At 35.1% G+C, this 18825-nt stretch overlaps 3 protein-coding genes and 1 pseudogene across 3 annotated transcripts; all 4 read right to left on the bottom strand.

Annotated features, from left to right (window-relative positions):
* Positions 1-1542: 1542 nt before the first annotated feature.
* LOC115972944 lies at positions 1543-4110 on the bottom strand (annotated as a pseudogene).
* A 1211-nt stretch (positions 4111-5321) lies between these two features.
* LOC115972926 (putative receptor protein kinase ZmPK1) lies at positions 5322-7914 on the bottom strand. Its single transcript, XM_031093151.1, has one exon. The coding sequence runs from the start codon at positions 7783-7785 to the stop codon at positions 5383-5385; it is 2403 nt and encodes an 800-aa protein (XP_030949011.1). The 5' UTR covers positions 7786-7914; the 3' UTR covers positions 5322-5382.
* Positions 7915-12803: 4889 nt separating this feature from the next.
* LOC115972943 lies at positions 12804-14048 on the bottom strand. Its single transcript, XM_031093163.1, has one exon. The coding sequence runs from the start codon at positions 14046-14048 to the stop codon at positions 12804-12806; it is 1245 nt and encodes a 414-aa protein (XP_030949023.1).
* A 2865-nt stretch (positions 14049-16913) lies between these two features.
* Positions 16914-17527, bottom strand: LOC115972942. Its single transcript, XM_031093161.1, has 2 exons — positions 17384-17527; positions 16914-17285 (listed from the first exon to the last, which is right to left on the bottom strand). The coding sequence occupies exons 1-2, from the start codon at positions 17525-17527 to the stop codon at positions 16914-16916; spliced, it is 516 nt and encodes a 171-aa protein (XP_030949021.1).
* Between the last annotated feature and the right edge of the window lie 1298 nt (positions 17528-18825).

The raw sequence follows: 18825 nt of genomic DNA, 5'->3' as shown, positions 1-18825 counted from the left end.
CTTCGGCACCCTGATGGACAAAAGGAGCATTTTTCCATTTTTGGAGAACGGATTCAAATTTTGATGGACCAATATAAAAAATCTCAAACTTAATGGAGCAAGATGAAAAAAAAATCTAGATTGGCTGCTGAGTTGTGGGCTGTTAGGAATGGAATTGGTCTTTCCATTTCCCTTAATTTGCGGGCAGTAGAAATTGAGCTAGATGTTAAGATTATTGTTGATCTTCTTAAAGACCATAATCTTGCTAATAATTCTAATGCTACTATTGGAATTAGTCTTTCCATTTCCCTTAATTTGCATGCAGTAGAAATTGAGCTCGATGTTAAGATTATTGTTGATTTTCTTAAAGACCCTAATCTTGCTAACAATTCTAATGCTATTATTGTGATTGATTGCAGAGAAATTCCAAGGAGATTTCCTCAAGTTAGGATATCCCACTACTATACAAAGGCTAACAAGTGTACTGATCCACTTGCCTAGCGGATTGTCCACTGAGCTCAAGATTTTGTTTTGTTTTATGAGCCTCATTCTAATGTGTATTTGTTACTTTAAATTTGGACCATGTTGGTACAGTGTATGAACGTTTGGTTCCTTTTGATGGGGGTTAGCTGTCCTCCTTAATAATATTATCCTTTTAAAAAAAAAAAAACTTACATAATTAATTAATATCATTTAGGCTTAAAAATATTGTTGGTCTTCAAAATTTAAAATACTAGCGAATTTAGTCCCTAAAGTTTGTTAGTATATATTATGGTCTAGCCCAATGGACTTAGGCCTACTGTTTTATTGCTTGTGCTATAAATTACTTGCCTTACGCACCTTTTATTTGAGCTACACACATATATGCTTATATAAAAAGGTAGTTCTTGACGCAATTCTTGACACAAAAATATTAATAAATTATTCTCTCTCTCTCTCTCTCTCTTAATTAACAAAGTTTAAAGTGATTGCACAAGCTATTACTTAGAGTTTCTTAGGGACTAAGATTGATCTTTTAAATTATTTAGGGACTAAAAGCAATTAATTTAAGTTTGTTAAGAATTAAAAGTGATAACTTTAAATTTCAGGAACTAAAATTGCTAAACTTTAGAGATCAACAATATGTCTTAACCAAAATTTTTATCAAATTATTGAATTTTTAATCTTTGGAAAAGGATGGAGAAGAATTATCTAACAAACGAGGAATTCTATTTTTATTTTTTGGGAATTAAGTCATAGATTTTATTGACTCATGTTGTTGTAGGTACATGACTAGTTTAAAGGGAAGATGCAAGCTAATGAAAAGGTTAAATAAATTTAAAAAAACACACACACTCACCTATTTCACATCAAAGTGGATGCTAAATGCCTGCCCAACGTACAGGACTATAGGAGAGACTCCAATTTATTGGGTAAAGCATTCACAACTATGCTTGCTTTATATATGGAATTTGGTAGTCACTAGACATATCATATTTAGTAGGTCATGGGACTAAATCTTTTTCTTGGTATGAGAGCATCTCAACTACTTGCTCATGGTAGGTCTTTCATCTTTATCTTCTTCTACTGATTGTAAAGCAACTTGAACCAAAGCTTCCATCTCGCCCATATCAATTTACCTTCCAACATTGGATCAATGATGTTTTCAAGTGAGGAAATATTTGCAGCCTCTTTCTTCATATTTTCTCTACCCCACGTAACCAGCCTTTTGTGCTCTGCCTCCCCACCATCATCTATAGCATGGACACTCCTTGACGGCCCCTTTTTGGTCACCATTTCTAGCACAACAATCCCATAGCCATAAACATCCACTTTGGAGGTGATAGGTAGATTGAAAACTCACTCTGGAACCATATAACCACGAGTTCCTCTTATCTTTGAGAAGCTTGAATGCTTAAGAACACCTCTAGCCAAAATCTGCCACTTTTGGTTGATAAGTCAAGTCCAAAAGTATATTATGAGGCTTTACATTGCAATGTAAAATCCATTCCAAGCAATCCTCATGCAAATAGGTTAGGCATTTTGCAGTGCCCATGGCAATTTTGAACCTTTTCTCCCAATTAAGTGTCTTAATTGAGAGGTTTTTTGCTAAAGAACCATACTCCATGTACTCGTACACCAAAAGCCTGTGCTTTCCCTCTGCACAATAACCCCACATCTCTATTAAGTTCATGTGGTTAATCCTTCCAATGATGCTTACTTCTACTAGAAATTCACCTTCTCCTTGGTTGGCTTCATTGAGACGCTTGATTGCTGTAACTCGACTGTCAGGGAACACCCCTTTGTATACAATTCCCCCTGCACCTCTTCCAATCTCTTCAGTATGTTAGGACATATGTGATTCATTTGTTAGGAACATATGTCACTATTTTATATAATTGGCTAATTCTTTGACAAAACGTATTTTACTTGTATTTGGGTAGATTTAGGATGTGTCTAATATATCAAGAAACTATGTTTCAAGATCAAGTGTTAAAGCCATGCAAGTATATCCAAGATTCAAGCTAAAAAGTGCAAGTTCATTAAAACTCAACAGCTAGTTATCTATCGAGCTTGAAGAGTTGTTCTAGCCCTGTGGCTCGACAGCAGCTCGACAAACAAGCATCTGTCGAGATTTATGAAAAATAGAATTTCAGTTCTATTTTGACTCTAATCCATGATTATGTGTTTGGGCTTTCTTTTCTCACAACCCTAAACATATAAAAAGATTATTTTAAGGGCCGTCAAAGGTGACACAAGTTGCACAAGTGTTGAGTAAAGTTTATTCAAGCAAATTGTGACCAGAGACAGAATTTGCCCTAATTCATCATTCTTTTGAAGAAGTTGCTGTGTTTGTGCACTGTAGGGTTTTGTGACCAAGTATTTTCTTGATTTTCATCATTGGGATGAACTGAAGAACTTTGCAGCCAACAACCTTCTCTAGTTGGTGATTGAAGTCACATACTGGGATCCGCGCAATTGGTTAATCATGTACTGGGAGATGTGCATCAAAAAGAGAGATTGTCACTACAAAACAAGTCCAATTGTATATTGGGGTAAGAGTTCAACTGTATGTTGGTATAAGGTATTGAGATTCCTTTACTTGTAACCGCTTGTTATGATAATAGTGGATTTTTAGGAGTGGTGACCTTAAAATCACCCGGTGGGGGTTTTTGCCGTGTTGGTTTTCCCTATTTGTAAACAAATCATCGTATCAATTTATTTTTCGCTGCACTTAGTTTAATTGGTGATTTGTTTGTGCTACCACGCATTTGTATGTTAATTTGATTAATTAATAAACTTGACTAATTAATCAATTAATTCATCACAAAGGATCAATTCGTTTTTGGCCTATCACAGTAAAACCCTTTGTGACCTTTTTTAGCTCAGCATAGGTAAAATATCTAAATCCGGTGGTAGCAAGAACATAACCTTCCTTGTTTGCACTTGAATTTTTTCGGGTTTTGATCAAGAGAAACCATACCACAAAGATACAAATGATTTCAAGTCCTCCTACTCCACAGGCAAACCAAAGCATGAATTTCACTGTCCCGTTTTCATTGTATTTAGTACTTTGTAGTGTACTTTTACTTGAGCAATTTAAACTGAATTCTTCAAGAGTTGTTGGACAAGAGTTTGTTTTTTGGCAATTTCAAATAGATGTTTCCATTTAAATTTGGATAATGAGATCCATTTAGCAATAACATCTTAGGGTAACAAATTGTATAACCATGGCGAAGGGTGTATTGGAATGCTTTGCAATCACATGATTTCAAGCATATATCCTTATAATGGTTGAGGGTGTAATTGAGGAAGACCCCAAAATCATTCCCGTAAAAGTCAACATGGGACAACAACTGAAATTTCGACTCATTTTTGTTACAAGAGAGATGCAATTGGGGTTCACAACCGTAAGCCCAATCACTATGATTTTTCATCTTGTAGCCTGGAAGGCAGGAACATTTCCAGCCAGAACACATAACTCCACAAACTGTTGGCCCCACAAGCACCAGGAATGTTACAAGGTGTTTGTATGGCTTGCCATGAGACAACCCAGGTCTTTCCCTCGTCTTCCCAACTATACAATCAAATATTACCATCATAATCAAGTGTCAATCTTCTATGAAGCACTGCTCCATAGTCAAATGACATAAAAGTAAAACCATCATACAAACTTTAAAGCATTCTTTCATATTGAAGCTACAAACTTACATTTACTTCAAGTGTGGCTGCTGAGTTGTGGGCTGTTAGGGATGGAATTAGTCTTTGCATTACTTAATTTGCTGGCAGAGGAAATTGAGCTAGATGCTAAGATTATTGTTGGTCTTCTTGAAAACCCGGATCTTGCTAACAATATTCTAATGCAATTATTGTGGCTGATTACAGGGAAAGTCTTAAGGAAAATTCCTCAAGTTTGGATCTTCCACTACTATAGGAAGGCTATCAAGTGTGTTGATGCACTTGCTTGGCAGGATGTCCACTAAGCACAGGATTTTGTTTTGCTTTATGAGCCTCCTTTTGATGACCGATGTGTATTTGTTACTTAATTTGAACCATATTGGTATAGTGTATGAATGTTGGGTTCCTTTTTAATGAGGGCTAGCTGCCCTCCATAATAATATTATCCTTTTTACCCAAAATAAAGGAAAAAAAAAAAAATTACATACTTAAGTAATACTATTTAGGATTAAATATATTGTTGGTCTTCAAAATTTAACAAATTAGTGAATCTAGCCCTCGAAGTTTGTTAGCATATATTACTGTCTAGCCCAATGGGTTTAGGCTCAATGTCTTATTACTTGTACCATAAATTACTTGCCTACACTCCTTTTACTTGTGCTACACATATATGCTTCTATAAAAACTATAAAAAGGTAGTTTCTTGCACAATTCTTGACACAAAAATATTACTCTCTCTCTACTTTATTTTATTAACAAATTTTAAAATGATCACATTTAATCCCTAATATGACGTAGTCAAATTAGAAGTTGACACATTAGCATTGCACAATACAACAAGCAATTACTTAGAATTTGTTAGAGACCAAGATTGACCTCTTTAAATTTTTAAGGACTAAAAGTAACTATTTTAAGTTTGTTAAGGACTAAAACTGCCAATATAATAAAATTTAGATATCAATAGTATATTTTAACCAAAATTTCTATCTTATTATTGAAATTTTAATCTAAGAGAATTAAGTCATAGATTTTATTGAATCACGTTGTTGCAGGTACATGATTAGTTTAAAGGGCAGATGCAAGCTAATGAAAAGGATAAATAAGTTAAAAAAAACACACACACACACTTGTTTCACATGAAAGTGCATGCTAAAATATAGGAGAGAACAGGTTCGCAATTATGATTGCTTTATGAATGAAATTTGGTAGTCACTTGAGATATCATATTTAGTAGGCCTTGAGGCTTCACTCATCACTACACTCGTCAAATATAACAACATCACTGACTTTTTCTTGGCGTAAGAGCATCTCTACTACTTGGCTCATGGTAGGTCTTTCATCTTTGTCTTCTTCTACGCATTGTAGAGCAACATGAACCAAAGCTTCCATCTCAAATATGTCATATTTACCTACCAACATTGGATCAATGATTTCTTCAAGTAAGGAAGTATCTATAGCCACTTTCTTCATTTTTTCCCTCACCCATGTAACCAGCCTTTTGTGCTCTGCCTCCCCACCATCATCTATTGCATGGACACTCCTTGATGGACCTTTTCCTGTCACCATTTCCAGCACAACAATCCCATAGCTATAAACATCCACTTTGGAGGTGATAGGTAGATTGAAAATCCACTCTGGAGCCATATAACCTCGTGTTCCTCTTATATTTGAGAAGCTTGAATTCTTAAGGACACCTCTATTTTGTAGCTTTGACAGGCCAAAATCTGCCACTTTTGGTTGATAAGTTGAGTCCAAAAGTATATTTTGAGGCTTTATATCGCAATGCAAAATCCAATCCAAGCAATCTTCATGCAAATAGGCTAGGCCTTTCGCAATGCCCACAACAATTTTGAACCTTTTTTCCCAATCAAGTACATTAGCTGAAAGGTTATCTGCTAAAGAACCATGCTCCATATACTCATATACTAAAAGCCGATACTTTCCCTCTGCACAATAACCCCACATCTCTATTAAGTTCATGTGGTTAATCCTTCCAATGATGGTTACTTCAGCTAGAAATTCACCATCTCCTTGGCTGGCTTCTTTGAGAAGTTTGATTGCGGCAACTCGTTTGTCAGACAACACCCCTTTGTAGACAATTCCTCCCGCACCTCTTCCGATCTCTTCACTAAAATTCTTTGTGGCCTTTTTTAGTTCTGTATATGTAAAATTTCTGAATCCGATGGCAGCACGATCATAGGCTTGCTTGTCAACACCTAAACTTTTCTCGATTTTGATGAAAAGACACCACACCAGAAAGAAAGAGATGATTTCAAGTCCACCCACTCCACAAGCAAACCAAAGCATGAATTTTTTTGTCCTGTTTCTACCACTTTGTATTGTACCATCGCCTGGGCAAGTTAAATTGAATTCTTCTAGAGGATTGAGGAGGGACAATATTTTGCTTTTCGGTAGTTTCAAAAAGAGGTCTCCATTTGAATTCGGTGTATGATACCCATTTAGCAATCGTGTCTTAGGAGAACATTTTGAATAACCGTAATACTCGTTAAAGCTGTATTCGAACGCTTTGCAATCACAAGAGGCCAGACATAGATCCCTACATTGATCAAAGCTGTAATTGTTGAACAGCCCAAAATCATTCCCATAATACGAGTAAAAGTCAACCTGGGATAACTGCAGAAACCCCGACTCATTTTGCTCGCAAGAGAGATCAACTTCGAGTTCACAGCCATCAGCCCAATCAATACGATTTTTCATCTTGTATCCTGGTGGGCAGGAACATTTTCTGCCGGAACCAATAACATAACTGCACAAACCGTTTGCCCCACAAGCACCAGGAATCATCTCGCAAGGTTTCTGAATGGCTTGCCATGAAACAACCCAACTCTGCCTCTCCTCTTCCCAACTGTACAATCGAATGTTACCATCGTAATCAAGTGTCAATCTTCTATGAAGTACTGCTCCATAGTCAGCTGACACAAAAGTTAAATTATCGGATGAACTAAAGTTCCCCAAGGAATTAAGGACAGCTGTTTTGCTATTGTTGTAGGAGATCCTTCCAGTATCCCAGAGTGTAAGCCATGGGTTAGGCCAATAATCAGTACTGGAAATCCCAGAATCATTATAAAAAAGGCGGAGAATGTTTTTGTTGTTGAAGAAAAACTCATAGAAACCAGTGGAATAATTGCTCTGGCTTCTTGAGGAGACAAGCTTGATGTTTCTAGTGAGTAGTTGTTGAGGAAGAAGGGTATCTGTAGGGAAATCAAAGCTTTGCCACAAAATAACACCGTCCACATTGCATAGAACAAGGTTACCGGTGTTGTAGAGAGATAATTGGACAAAGGAGAGTGAGACAGTGTTTGTGATCCAAACATTTAATTTATTGGCATCAGTTAAGATCAGATTGCCATTTTTGAGGAGAGAGAGCTTTGAGTGCTTACCATTAACTGGCCGGTCACGGTTTGCCATCCAAACTACGGTGCGTGAGTTGCAAAACCAAATGGCAAAGCAATAGGCATTATCACCCACAGAATAAAAGCCAGCAGAGAAGTCGCCATTTAGTGATATCAGACTATCTGGTTTCTCTACTGATATGGATGTGCCGTTACTAATAGCAATCAATGCTGAAGATGATAGTGGGAATGAAAATGCCAAAGAGAGTAGAAGGAAGAAGATTGGCGAACCCATGAGAGCTATTGGGCAAGGCTAGGCAATACCATAATTGATTTCTATTTAATTAAAACTGACAAAGACTATTCCTACCGACAACATTTCTTCAAAATTTATGATGCAGGTGGTATCTAATCACTCTCTCACATTGTCTTGTCTATATCAGGCTAGCTAATCACTCTCTAAAACACGATTCTCTGTTTTAAATTCTATTTTATTTAAAATTTTAAATATAAAAAATGCTAAATATATTAAGAATATAATATGTGGGTGTTTTTTTTTTTTTCCTAAAAGGGTGGGCTGCACCGCTGCAGAATTAAAAATTCTCCTAATGCAGTTAAACTTAGACCAGAGTCAACTTGTCTTGATCTGGTAGTTGAGAGATGCCTCCCAAGATTCAAGGGCGGAAAAAATACGATCAAAGATAATATCTATTTTTTTTTTTAAATCATTAAAGTTGAGGATTGTTATTATTTCAAAAAAAAAAAAAAAAAATGCTGAGGATCTTATCATCTGTTAAAAACATGCCTCACTTGGATTGCCAAACCTAGTTTTTTTTTTTTTTTTAAATTTTTTAAGTTCGGTTGCATTAGAATACCAATGAAAACAATTTGGTAGTGCACAGTGGGACAAAATGGGGGTTAAAATCTGAAAAAAAAAAAGTTGTCTCTTTATTTTTTATTTTTTTTGGGTAAACCAAGATTTAACATTAAACTAGGAATTTACAAATCTATTATAATACATACTAGCCTTATCAAAAGCTAACAAAGTCTCCACCACAGGCGGTAGGTTACAAAAAACAACAAAATGAGTGAAGGATTGTGCTTCTAGCTTGGCCAAAGCATCTGCACATTAATTGGCTTCACGGTAGGAATGAATTACGCGCTTGTTTGGGATTTGCTTCATGAGATTCCTGCAATCCGATAGCAATGGTTCCATCATGATATTTTCAGCCTCATTATTCATAAGCATAACAATACTCAATGCATCAAGCTCAATGATAAGGTTGTTCAATCCCATCTCCCTAGCTAGGATTAAACTGTCTCTCAAAGCCCACAGTTCAGCCATGAAACTATTGGTGTGGCCGATCCCTCTAGCATATCCCTTCACCCATTTACCTTCGTGATCACGAAATAAACCTCCCCCACCTGCCTTACCTGGGTTCTTCAGGGCTGAACCATCAGAATTAAGCTTCAACCAGCCCCTTGGTGGCTTCTCCTAGCCCATAGGAACGATAGTTTGGACGGCTTGATCTTTGCTTCAAACCCAATAGCGTAGAGTTCAGTGTTGTACCTCATACACTTTTTCCAGCTCTAATTGTCAACAGTTCCTGTCCTAAAAACATAATTATTCCCATGCAGCCACAGCCGCCAAAGCCCCAAAGGAAAAATGATCTTCCAAGGTATGTCTTTCACTGTGACATTTGTTGGGTCCCTGCAGTTAATTTCCATCCATTCTTTAAATGGAAGGGCAAATGAGCTGCTAGTGCAGATAGGTAATTGTAATTGCTGCCAGAAGTTGTGAGCAAATTCACAGCCCTTGAATAGGTGTTCAATAGACTCAATCTCCCTGTTGCATATTTTACACACCGGCTCAAGTATTAAACCCCTTGAACCCAACACTTCAGCTGTGGGTAAGCTATCATGTAGACAAAGCCACATAAAGAACTGAACCTTAGGGGGAGTTTCAGTCTTCCAAACCCATTTGAAAGACATAGTGTTCAAGTTCAGGGGGTTTAATCCCCTAGCAATGAGATAAACTGATTTGAGGGAGAAAAAACCATTCTTTGAGAATGCTCACATAAGTTCATCAACTGAGTGGGGGTCATAGGAGAAGGGAGTGGCCAAAATAGAATTCAGAACACTTTCAAGAAGAACAAAAGAGATGCTAGATGGGATCCAAGCATTGTTTTCATCAAAGCATTGTTTAATTGTTAATTCAGCTTGCTCCCGGTTAAGGGGTCCTTCAATGAGCTCTCTTAACCTCCCTTTAGGTAGCCAAAAGTCCATCCACAGATTTACTAATTCACCATTCTTCACTATCCATCTTAGACCTTTCACATAAATAAGTCCATCCCTTTAGCATTGTAACTATTTTTTTTTTTTTGGCTTTTTATTTATTTATTTTTTTACGGAACAAATTAAAAAAGAAAAAAAATGAGGAAAAGATAACGTCATAATGTATTTAATGAGATGGACTTAATTCATGGGCAAGTTGATTAATACTGCTGGACAGAGAGGACAACCGTTTTTTGTTTGCTTCAATGAAAGAAAATTGTAAGATTAAAAATCAAACAATGAGGTTTCGTTTGGGAGCGAGACAAAAGATTCGAAATAATTTTGTTTGGTAGCTACTTGGGGTCCTGGGGATGTGATTGTGTGATATTGAGTGATGAGACATTGGGAAAAAAAATATTTTGAGGCATGTGAAAATTTTGGGTTAAGAGAATGGAACTAAAAATCCACAGCTGCTTTGGAATTTAAATTTGGAATATTCAAATCCCACTTGTGTTCCATAAATCCTGGTCCATTATTTTGATAGAGATCTTGTTTATGACGGTACGGCTGTGGGCTATGATGAAGTGTGATTAGAAAAAAAAAACAAGAATTGCTTTCATGATTGTTGGGTCCACTGATCGTTTTGGTATCTGCTTGGTTTTAAGATTATGCAGAGAGAGCGTTTATGAAAATATAAAGTGACAAATTCATAAGAAGAATCGTTGGTATAGAGTTTACGAAACTTAGGTACAATAATTTAGGTACAGTAATTTAGATATTATTCTTTAGATTTCTCTCTTAATAGGATTGGCTCAATGCATGATACAATTGAGACAAGTTTCTAAGGCCCCCAAATTTAAGCAACAAAAAAAAAAAAAAAAAAAAGGTCCTCAAATTTAAATAATAGAGATATTTCTTTACCATTGAGAGTATTAATTAAGCCTCAAATATTAACCAATAAATCGAAAGTATTATTAATTTTTTTTATAAAAATTAGAAAAAAAACATTGAATCTGCAACTAAAGTGTTCGATTCTCTATGTGAGTCATTATTCTCCCACGCTTAGAATCTGGAAAATCATTCTCTCCCTTTCTCTCAAAAAAAAAAATCAATCAATCTCAAACCTCAAACCTCAAATATTTTTAATGAATTGTTGACAAGTGACTTTTTCATACGTTTCTTAGTAGTGTATTGGACCCTCCTTTCTGTTCAGCGTTGCCCTCCTTCAGGTTTTGCACTACTCTACAATGTCTTATTCTTGCTTACTTATCTCATTGTTTGGTTCTTGCTACTTTGTTTTACTTTCTCAGAGTGTTTACTTGGTTGTTTGATACTTGCTTCCCTGTGAAGCTTTAACCTTCTGACAAAGCATAGGCGTGTCAAATTTTACGATTTACAAATTGGGTTGGGTTAGGGTCCTGGGGACGTGTGGTAGCATAGTAATCTCCAACCATTCAACACTACATACTTATCTCTTAGGTTATTTTATTTTGTTATTATTTTAGACAAATTTGTTATTATTTTTTAAATAAAATTTTATGTTCAATTTCTTCTTTGTTTCTATGTATATATTTATATATATTTTTTCGGTTTCTTATTATAATATTCTAATTGTTAACTAAAAAAATTAATTCTGCGCATAAAAAAAATGTATAAATAATCAATTATGCCACAAAAAAAAAAAAGAAGATTAGTTATATTGAAGAAAACATATAAGGAAACTTGAATACAAATTTTTTTTTTTCAATAACTTTGTATCTTAAAAAGTAGGAAAGATATATTTAAATAAAAAATGACAGAAAAAAGTTAAATACAATTTTATTAATTAAATATTATAATATGAGAAAAGGCCTCACATAACATTTTCGCCTTAGGCCCTACAATATATTGAGCTGGAGAGCATCCGTAGCAGCCGTGCTAAATATTATGCCATTTTACCACATCAAAAGCCTACTTTATTATTTTACCACATCATTTTACAACATCTCATTTATCAGATGTTCTATATTTTTACCACTTCATTTAAATATTATATTTTAATTCTTATTTTATCCTTTCTTTATAATTTGCTCCAACGGTAACATTTCCACTCTCTTTCAAATTTCAACGGTAACATTTCAAACAAAACTCTTAATTCTTTTTTTTTTTTTTTGGTAGAAACCGGCCAGCCTGCCTGGGCTTCAAACAAAACAGTTAATTTTTTTTTTTTTTTTTAAGAAACCGACCATCCTGCTTGGGCTTCAAACAATACTCTTCAATCTTTTTTTTTTAAGAATCCGGCCAGCCTGCCTGGGCTTCAAACAATATTGTTAATATTTTTTTTTTTTTTTAAGAAACCGGCCAGCCTGCTGGGCTTGAAACAATACTCTTAATTCTTTTTTTTTTTTTTTTAGAAACCAGCCAGCTTGGACTTTATTGAGAGAACCTCAATGGGCATCAAATGAAACTAGAGGTGCAATGTCAGCTGGGATTTAATCCAGCCACACCTACTGCCCTGTACAAAGTTTGGCCAATTGTGAGCATCAGCCACAGTATTACATGCATAACAAAATTCTGAAAACTGAAAATACTCTTAATTCAACTATCATATTTTTAACTCAAATACTTAGAACCTGTCATATCCAATAACTCAAATAACTCAGAACCTGTCATATCCAATAACTCAAACAACTCATATCCAATAACATTTTAACTCAAATACTTAGAACCTGTCATATCCAATAACTCAAATAACTCATATCTAATAACATTAACTCACACAAATAACTTACACAAATAACTCATATCCAATAACATTAACTCACACAAAACCCATTGAATTAAACATAATTGAGCTTGTCACTTCCTTGATGACAAATAGTACTTAAATTTAACACAACAAAACAATTGGCTAATACTAAACTTAACATAACAAAACAACATAGCCAATGAGTTTTAATGGTAGCTTCATAAAAACAAAATGAAACAAATAAACCAAATCAAAAGTTTTAATGGCAACTCCATAAAGAAAATGAGACAAATAAACAAAACCAAAAGTTTTCATGACTCTCCTTGTAATTGCCATAAATGCTCAACGAGATTCATTTGGAGTTGAGAATGAGCTTCTCGATCCCTAATGCATTGATGAACTTGAATGAATTCCGTAAATTCATTTGTTGGCTCAAGTGACATTGGTGTACATGAAATCTCATCAATTTGTTCATAATCTAAGTCCACTGCTTCAGCTTCATCTCGCTCATCTTCAATAATCATGTTATGAAGAATTATGCACGCTTTCATAATGTCATGTAGTGTTTCATGATAGAAAAACCGTGCAGGTCCACGTACAATAGCAAATCGTGCTTGAAGCACTCTAAATGCACGCTCTACATCCTTCCTATATGCCTCCTGAGCTTTTGCAAATAATTTTCTTTTTGCTAATAGTGGCCTTGGGATTGTCTTCACAAATGTTGACCATTGTGGATATATGCCATCGGCAAGATAATATCCCATTGTGTAATCATCACCATTAATTGAGTAATTAACTGCAGGAGCACGTCCTTGTGCAAGTTCAGAAAATACATGAGATCGCTCCAACACGTTAATATCATTGTTTGATCCAGGTAACCCAAAAAATGAGTGCCATATCCAAAGATCATATGAAGCCACTGCTTCCAAAATAATACTTGGCTCACGAATATGACCACAATACATCCCTTTCCATGCAGTTGGACAATTTTTCCATTTCCAATGCATGCAATCAATACTTCCCAACATGCCTGGAAATCCACGTTTTTCACCATGGGCTAACAATCTAGCGATGTCTTCATTGTTTGGTGACCTCAAGAATTCCTCTGAAAAAATAGCAACCACTGCTGCAACAAATTTTTTCAAACTAGTTATTGTAGTGGTTTCTGCTATTCTCACATATTCATCCATAAAATTAGCCGCTACTCCATAAGCAAGCATCCTAAGTGCAGCGGTCATCTTTTGAAGGGGAGATAGACCAAGCTTTTTGGCAGCATTTCTTTTTTGGGTAAAGTAAGGTTCATGAGCTTCTACCCTAGATAAGATTCGGAGAAAAAGAGAACGTCTCATTCGAAATCTCCTTCGAAATAAGTTGGGAGGATATACAGGTTCTTCGGCAAAGTAGTCATCATAAAGCCTTCTATGGCCTGCCAAATGATTACGTTCGATATACCGACGATGCTTACGTTGTGGTGTCGAACCCGTGAGAAGTTTTATAATTATCTCATCTTCATCTGAGTCATCATCAAGCAATTTACGAAAAAAAGAACGACCCATGGAGATAAACTATAAGAAAACATTAGAAAGCAATTATCAATATAGATGTCATATATTTTGTAGGAATGTAAACAAAACAAGTCAGTATTAAAAATTTAGGAATATTCATTTAAATTTATTTCGAACATAAGTTGAGTTCAAATCATTAACAAATTCAATTATATGTTAAACGTTGGTTTATTTTCTTATCAAACAAGCTCAACTAGTAAAACTTGTTCATGAGCAACTAGTAAAACTTTTTCTTTTGCCATATATAGTAAACACCATCACTAAATGAAAAAGACCTTGGCCATTTAAAGATGCCAGGAAGTCCTTGGCCATTTAAATCATTTTCTTCGTAGAAGACCATAAAGTAATAAGCTAAAAATTAAGCAAGCATCTCAACGCAGCTATAGAATTAAATGGAAAACCAAACATAAAACACTTACTAGCTCTCTTTACTGATAAAACCTTATCTTGATGTAACTAATAATAACTTTTCTTATTGTACTTTATAGCAACTTAGTGGTATTTTACTGTATGGCACAATTCTACCAATCAAGCAATAGGTACCAGATACTCTAAAAGTGACATATGCAGCCAATGATATTTTCCCTAAGCGTTGAAATGTGTAAGCATTACATTTTATCAGCTTAGTTGCACACTTTCACAATGCTCTATATTGCTTACTTTTGACTATCAAGAAAAGGAAAGAAAACAATTTTGTGTTCAAGGAGAATACACCAAAAAGAACCCAAAAAAGAAAAAGAAAAAGAGGACCTCTATTACATAAAAATCTGTGCACTTCTCATTCAAACTCGCACAAATTATTTCAGAGACATAGAGTATATTTCCAAAATTATAGTTGTTTAGAAAACTAGCCCCCATATAGATTTGATTCATTTTATCTTTGGACTATTGTTTTGTAGAGACCTATAGTAGCTCAACTAGTGGGGAGTTCAGAAAGTGAGGTTATCTAACATTAGCTCATGAAATTTCTCTCTTATAGTATATGTGAGTTCTACATATATAAATCCACAATGCTATGAGAGGTTATCTAACATTAGCAACATGTTGCAAAAAACTACTCATAACACAGGTCACCAACTTCCCTTTTCATCAAGCCCATGTCCAAAACAACGTCCCAAATCCTTTTAATAATAAAAATATTAAAAAAAAAAAAAAACATGCACAACACAATAGGTCAAATCTGGTAGCCAAATCTAATCTCAATATGAAAGCTTGAACCTGGTATGTCTATCACAGCACATCAGTTTCACTCACTCCTAACCTCCCTAGACATTGAATCCTAGTTTTCAAAGTTGTTCTAGGGATATGATTCATAATCAATGGCCATTAGAACAACTACCAGAAACACACTCTCCAATCCCTCAAACTAACATAATTTATTTTCAAAATGTACATATTTCTGCTCTAACATACAATCCAAAATATCACTAGAGAGGTAATATTAATAAGAGGCAGCTCTCCAGAGCTCCAATCATAAATAAACAAACATCAAGTCTAGACATTATCACACAAAGAACAACAAATCTAGATAGAATTATGTATAAGAACAAGCTTTGATACAAAAACTGATGTAGCACCACTTCAACAAGAGAAGAAAATAAAACAAACTCAGGAATCAACACCTAGGCTTGCTTGGAGTCAACACCAAGTAAGAGAGAACAAAACCTGTGACTTGTCACCTAGAGTTAACTGAAATCAGCATTTAGAAGAAAATTCCAATAGAAATTTTATTACTAAAGTTAGCAAACAGTAAGACAATACGGAACTCCAGGTTCTTTAAATCAAGTCCTAGATTTTTTTTTTTTAATAGGTTTAAATAGAGTACAGACTTATTATCTTAGTAAGATTCCCTTATTTAGGTCCATTCCAGGCATTACAGTCCAAATCCAGTACATAAAATGGTCAAACCTATTTATAATTAAAAAAAAAAAAAAATTAAGGACTAGTCTGTCACGTGGGCTGTAGTTCAAACCTAATTCTTTATTCTTTCTTTATCAAGCAACTAGGTAGAAAGTATTTTCAATTCCACATGGGATGGGGTCCAATTTGGTGTTCTTCTGGAAAACTCTAAAAGGCATGCTGACAGTAACATCCATTCTTTTATTAGTTTTGTTTAGCAATATGAAACACAAATGTTTTTTTTGGTAAAACATTATCATACTTCTAATTTTATTTTTCCTTCTTTTTGTGTTCTCAAACAGAACCATGAACCATGAACCATGAACAGGTTGTGTTGAATCGAGTGGTTACTTTTTTTTTTCTTTTCTTTTCTTTTTTAGGTTTTCTTTCAGATTTTCAGGTGAAAATCTGAAAATCTAATTAGGGGAAAAAGGGAGATTTACCACTGCTTAGTTTTTAGAAGTTAAAAATAAATAAATAAAACTGAATCAATCTCATATTCTTTTACGACCTTTTGCAACTTACCAATTGACAATCCAAAAAACCATAAACTAATAATAATAAGTCAATAGTAGAAATTCCATGGAAAATACTCAAACCATAACAAAATGGAAAATACATAACATTTTATATAAGCTAAAATGTTAGGATTACTTACATGGCAGTGGCCTACTAGAATTTACAACAAAATTACATAATAAAAGAGTCAAGACCTTTTGGTAAGATCACAAAATACATATCAAGGCCTAAAGTCAGCTACAACCAAAAAATGCCACAAAATACATATCACGGCCTAGAATTAGTTACTACCAAAATAAGGTTGGAACAAGATATCACCAACATCATCAACCCAACGAATGACTTGATCTTTGTTTTGCAAGGATTTCCTTTTTGAGTCCATCATAAAAAGCTTTTTGGTCTTCATTCATGCCACTTGTGTCTAGCATCATAATTCTTTCATTCTCTTTCAACTCTTGCAAGCGAAACCTTTTCCGCTTTGATACGTATTCTCTCTTTTTTGGCTACACAACCTTCTTCAAGAACTTTCATTTTCTTTTTCAAATATTGCGTTGCAATATCTTGCCCATCATCTTTTCTTTTTCGATTAGCCTTTTCAGCTTTTCTACCTATTGGCCTCTCGAAATCCATAATGCCATCAACCCCCACTCCTTGATCTATTAAATCTGGAGTTTGAGGCATTTCTTTTCTTGAATCTCCCCTAGGCATAGTAGATGCCCACTTTGGATAATCCTTCAAGATTAGCCAACAATGTTCAAATTGAAAAACGGAACCGTGAATTTCTTTAAACAATTCCTTTGCTTTCTCAATCTAAAAAAAATTAAATAAATATAATATAATTAGTTTCTTCAAACAATTCATTTGTGTTGTAAACCTAAAAAAATTAAAGACCATTGCAAAATTTATACCTTGTCATGAGCCGTGGTTCCACTTTCATTCTTTGCTTCAATTTTAGCTAAGGACCCAACAAATTTAACTGTTTCCCTATTAATTGTTCCCCATCGGGTTGTTAGGGATGCAACACTACGTGTAGAATCAATCTTTTGGTCCATAAAGTATTTGGCAACTTTACCATAAAATGTTGTTTTATGTTGCTCATTACCATACACAAGATCAACACTGGTATTGAGCCATGCTGCTACAAGCAGCTTATCTTCCTCAACACTGAAGTTGACACCACGTGCTTGTTTTTTCTTAGAAGTGGCAACTTCATTATTCACTGGAGAATCTTCGACTAACAGGGGACTACTTTCAGATACATCGAAAATTTCATCCTCAAGATTAATATTCCCCCGTACGAGATCAATGAATGATGAATAGTTCCTTGAGTCCATGCTCTAAATAGATATGGAGACTGCTTGTTCTGGTTTGTTAATTACAACAAAATATATCATTACTAAACTTTGTCAATGTATCTCTCTAGCAAATTTGCCAAACTCAAAATGTGAGCCCTCATCAAACACATGCACATGAAGTAATAAGAAATAATTCCCACAGCATGGACTCAAAATGTATCTCAAAAAATTCTTTTGCCTAAACATGAAGTAATTCCCACAGCATATAATAAGAAATTCTTGTTTTGACTTGTCCTGGCCAGAGCAACAGAGAAGATTGTCGGATAGAGTAATTCCCACAGCCTAATATTTTCATTTGTTTTGTTTTGTTTTTAAGAATAAGTAGACTATATTAAGGTTAAAGACAAGAGCAACAGAGAAGATTGTCGGATAGATTAATTTAGGCAGAACAAATTCATAACACAGCAAATAGCACATATGAACAGAATATAGAGAGAATCAAAACTAGACATTGAAATACCGAGAGAATCACAGCGAAGATGGATGAAATACCTGTACGGTGAGCTATTCCTGTCGTGATTCTCGTGCACAGATTTCACCAGGGCCTCTTTCACGAAACCGGAAGTCCACTCACAAAGTTGTTGTGCCAAGAATTGATTCAAAGAGCAGACCGACAACCAGACCCACAACCAGACCCACAATCAGAAATCGCAACCAAAACGGAGACAAAAACAACCAGAGGACGCCGATAGAATAGTGAGGAAGCGAACCAAAAGGGGAAAAAAAAACCAGACCCACAACCCAAAGGCCTACACCCATGCCAATCACAATCGGAAAATAAAATCAGACCCACAATCGGAAATCACGATCCATAGTACCTGCAGCCCCACCGACTTCATATTCATCATTTTTGAAAGCAGGGGGAAGGGATCTCTTTTCTGCAACGGAAAAAAACGGAGCAGATTTTACTCGGCACAACCTAACGATGCATCGCTTGGTGGACGAGTCGTTGGAATCAAGCTCTGTTTTGGCTCCGTTGGAATCAACCTTATGCA

This window comes from Quercus lobata, unplaced genomic scaffold, assembly GCF_001633185.2.
Source record: "Quercus lobata isolate SW786 unplaced genomic scaffold, ValleyOak3.0 Primary Assembly Scq3eQI_100, whole genome shotgun sequence".
NCBI lineage: Eukaryota > Viridiplantae > Streptophyta > Magnoliopsida > Fagales > Fagaceae > Quercus > Quercus lobata.
The sequence above is the reverse complement of the archived record's forward strand: the minus strand, read 5'-3'. Positions and strand labels throughout refer to the sequence as shown.

Bases quoted from the DNA above. Each gene is read 5' to 3' on its own strand.
- LOC115972943 (XM_031093163.1), bottom strand. From the start codon at position 14,048: ATGGGTCGTTCTTTTTTTCGTAAATTGCTTGATGATGACTCAGATGAA.
- LOC115972926 (XM_031093151.1), bottom strand. From the start codon at position 7,785: ATGGGTTCGCCAATCTTCTTCCTTCTACTCTCTTTGGCATTTTCATTC.
- LOC115972942 (XM_031093161.1), bottom strand. From the start codon at position 17,527: ATGGACCAAAAGATTGATTCTACACGTAGTGTTGCATCCCTAACAACC. The intron at 17,286-17,383 runs GTATAAATTTTG...AATTTTTTTTAG, and splicing joins GAACCACGGCTCATGACAAG to ATTGAGAAAGCAAAGGAATT.